Raw genomic sequence first — 2,805 nt, 5'->3', positions numbered from 1 at the left:
AAAAAAAACCCTTTGTCGTGTAGAACTTGACTTTGGGGAGATGGAGCTCTGGTCAGCATCTTCTCTATCTCTCTTGAATTCCGGCAAGTGAAGAAACCTCAGGCTAGCGATCCAGCTGGGCAGAGCCTTGAACCTCTGCCTTCAGCCCGCCAATTCCTCTCCCACAAATGAGCTGCTTTTCTCCTTCATTGCTCAAGGTGGGCTACATTGAGAAGAGGTCAAAGAGTTTGATCCTTCCCTTACTATCTCTCGGCGGCCGCCAACTTTGGGGCAGAGGGTGCTGCGAGGCCACACTTCCCAGGCATGAAATCCTGCAAAGCCAACTCCCTGGATTCCGCCGTGGAATCTGAGCCCCAGTGCAAAGGTGGCGTCGAGTGCGCAGGGAAGGGCAGCTCGGAAAGAATGGAGAATGCTGCCCGGCGGAGGCTGGCGGCCAATGCCAGGGAGAGGCGGCGTATGCAAGGACTCAACACGGCTTTTGATCGCCTGCGGAAAGTGGTCCCCCAGTGGGGCCAGGATAAAAAGCTCTCTAAGTACGAAACGCTGCAGATGGCCCTCAGTTACATCATGGCTTTGACCCGGATCCTGGCTGAAGCGGAGCGATACAGCACAGAGAGGGACTGGATTCACCTTCATTGCGAGCACTTCAATCAGGACAGCTACCACGCCCTCGTGGGACCCAAGCTGCCCGGAGAGAGTGAGCACTACGCCCAAAGACTCTTCGGCTATCAGCCTGAACACTTTCAAATGGCCAATTAAGGCCCCTCGATGCCCCTCCTCATATTGCCTGACTTGATCATTGCTGGAAGCCGGCGGACCGGGCTGTGGGCTTTGAGGCTTGGCAGCTTCAGTCTTTGAAGTGGAATCCTAGAAATAGATTTCGTTTGGGAAATGCATCTCTAGAAGGTCAGCCAAGTTAGGACTTAAAAAAACAAAGCTTGTCAAGCCAGAGAATATTCGAATCTTGTCTCCCCCCTCCCCCTCCCCACTGACATTGACGTAGAAATGCCAGAGCACAGAATCACTCTCTTGAGATGTTTCATTGCTTGCCATGGAAATTGTAAATGACCTGATCACGAAAATTAGTTCGAGGACTTTTCCTCCATCTTTCCTACTCTTTTACTGACTCCTTTGAGGAAAGGAATTCCACCTTCAAGAAAAAAATGAGATGAGACTGTCCTGCTGGTTTAGTCCTCAGAGAATGAACTTGGGTAAACTTTGTAAGTTTGACATGTTATGGATTCCCTTTGCTTTCCTTATTTGTGTATTTCTTGTCTGTGCTCAGAATGGAGCCCATTCCACCTTGTGCAAACGATGCTAACCTTTACACTCGCTTGTCAAAGCAAACACTTTTATGCTATATTGTGATGTTTGTGTGTGTGCATGAGGAGAAATCTTAGGCTTTTTTGGTAGAGCATTATGGGCATAAATTCTCTGTATTTTTTTAATCAGCTTCCATATAGGATTTAAAATATAGATTTTTGTAAACTATTAATAAAACATTGGCCTTCCTTGGTTTCTTTTTTTTTTTTTTTAATTTTTTTATGTTAGTTCTGTACTGATTTCCTAGTAGTCTTGCAATGCTTCTGGGGCAATGGCCACTGGCACTGCCCATAACACCGATCTGGGTTGGAGGGCTACAGAATCTCCGAGCAGAATGGGATTTCAGAAGCCATCTTGCCCAACCTGTCTTTGACCAGGAATCGTCCCTGCAACATCCCTGACAAATGGTCACCCTGCCTCCACCTGAGGCTTCAGTGATGGGGAACTAATTCCTGTAGAAGGGAGCTCATTCCGCTTTGGGAACATTGCAACCATGAGGCTGATATTTGGAAATGATTCTTCAATCAGCTATGAAATTCAGAAGTGTTTGGTGGGTTTTTGTTTGTGTTTTTTTTTATATAATTTAAGTAACTTTTACGTTTTAAACAATTAAAGTTAAAACATGGTTTTACTATTTTGTTTCTTATGGAACAATTATGTAATAATTTATACAGATGGTTAGAGATATCCTTCAAGTTGGGGGGGAGAGAGAGAGAGAGAGAGAGAGAGAGAGAGAGAGAGAGAGAGGAGGGAGGAAGAGAAGTAGAGAGACACACTCAGAGAGGGAAAGAGAGAGAAGGAGGGAGAAAAGTAGAGAGAAAGAGAGGGAGGGAGAGAGAAGGGGAGGGAGGGAAGGAAAGAGAGAGGGAGAGAGAATGGAGGGAGAGAAGTAGAGAGACAGAAAGAGAGAAAAGGAAAGAGAGAGAAGGAGAGAGACAGGGAGAAGGAAGGAAGAGAAGTAGAGAGACACACACAGAGAGGGAAAGAGAGAGAGGGAGGAGGGAGGGAGAAAAGTAGAGAGAAAGAGAGGGAGGGAGAGAGAGAGGGAGGGAGGGAAGGAAAGAGAGAAAAAGAGAGAGAGAGCGCGCTTTTGGCAAAGACTTCTCTGTACTTAATACTAAGAAGTTCTCCTTTCAAAAGTGATAGGAGGGGTGGTGGGCTAAGTGTAGAGTTGGATCTACTGAATTCCCTTTGTCACTCATCCATACATCTGCTAGCTTTGTAAAAAATCAGTGCAGCTCCTTAGTGTAAGAAAAGATGTAGTGGTTTATGGCATTGGTTATATTTATGGAGAACTTCTTATTCATAATTAGCAAGAACTTAGAGTCTCATTTCTCTGTACACTTGGGATTTGTTAAAAACGAAACAAAATGAATGAGATTCCAATTTTAAAAGCATGAACTCTGTTCACGCTTAGTCTCTCTCCAATTTACAATTTGACCACAGTCTATGGTATATCCACAGCTCTGCCTCAACTGTCAT

General features: G+C 45.3%; 1 protein-coding gene across 1 annotated transcript; it reads left to right on the top strand.

Annotated features, from left to right (window-relative positions):
• Window positions 1-303: 303 nt before the first annotated feature.
• ATOH7 (atonal bHLH transcription factor 7) lies at window positions 304-759 on the top strand. Its single transcript, XM_044684835.1, has one exon. It carries the CDS (start codon window positions 304-306, stop codon window positions 757-759), a length of 456 nt encoding a protein of 151 aa, XP_044540770.1.
• The last annotated feature ends 2,046 nt before the right edge of the window (window positions 760-2,805 follow it).

Source organism: Gracilinanus agilis, unplaced genomic scaffold, assembly GCF_016433145.1.
Source record: "Gracilinanus agilis isolate LMUSP501 unplaced genomic scaffold, AgileGrace unplaced_scaffold56389, whole genome shotgun sequence".
Taxonomy (NCBI): Eukaryota; Metazoa; Chordata; class Mammalia; order Didelphimorphia; family Didelphidae; genus Gracilinanus; species Gracilinanus agilis.
This window is presented reverse-complemented; position numbering and strand designations above follow the sequence as displayed.

Bases quoted from the DNA above. Each gene is read 5' to 3' on its own strand.
- ATOH7 (XM_044684835.1), top strand. From the start codon at position 304: ATGAAATCCTGCAAAGCCAACTCCCTGGATTCCGCCGTGGAATCTGAG.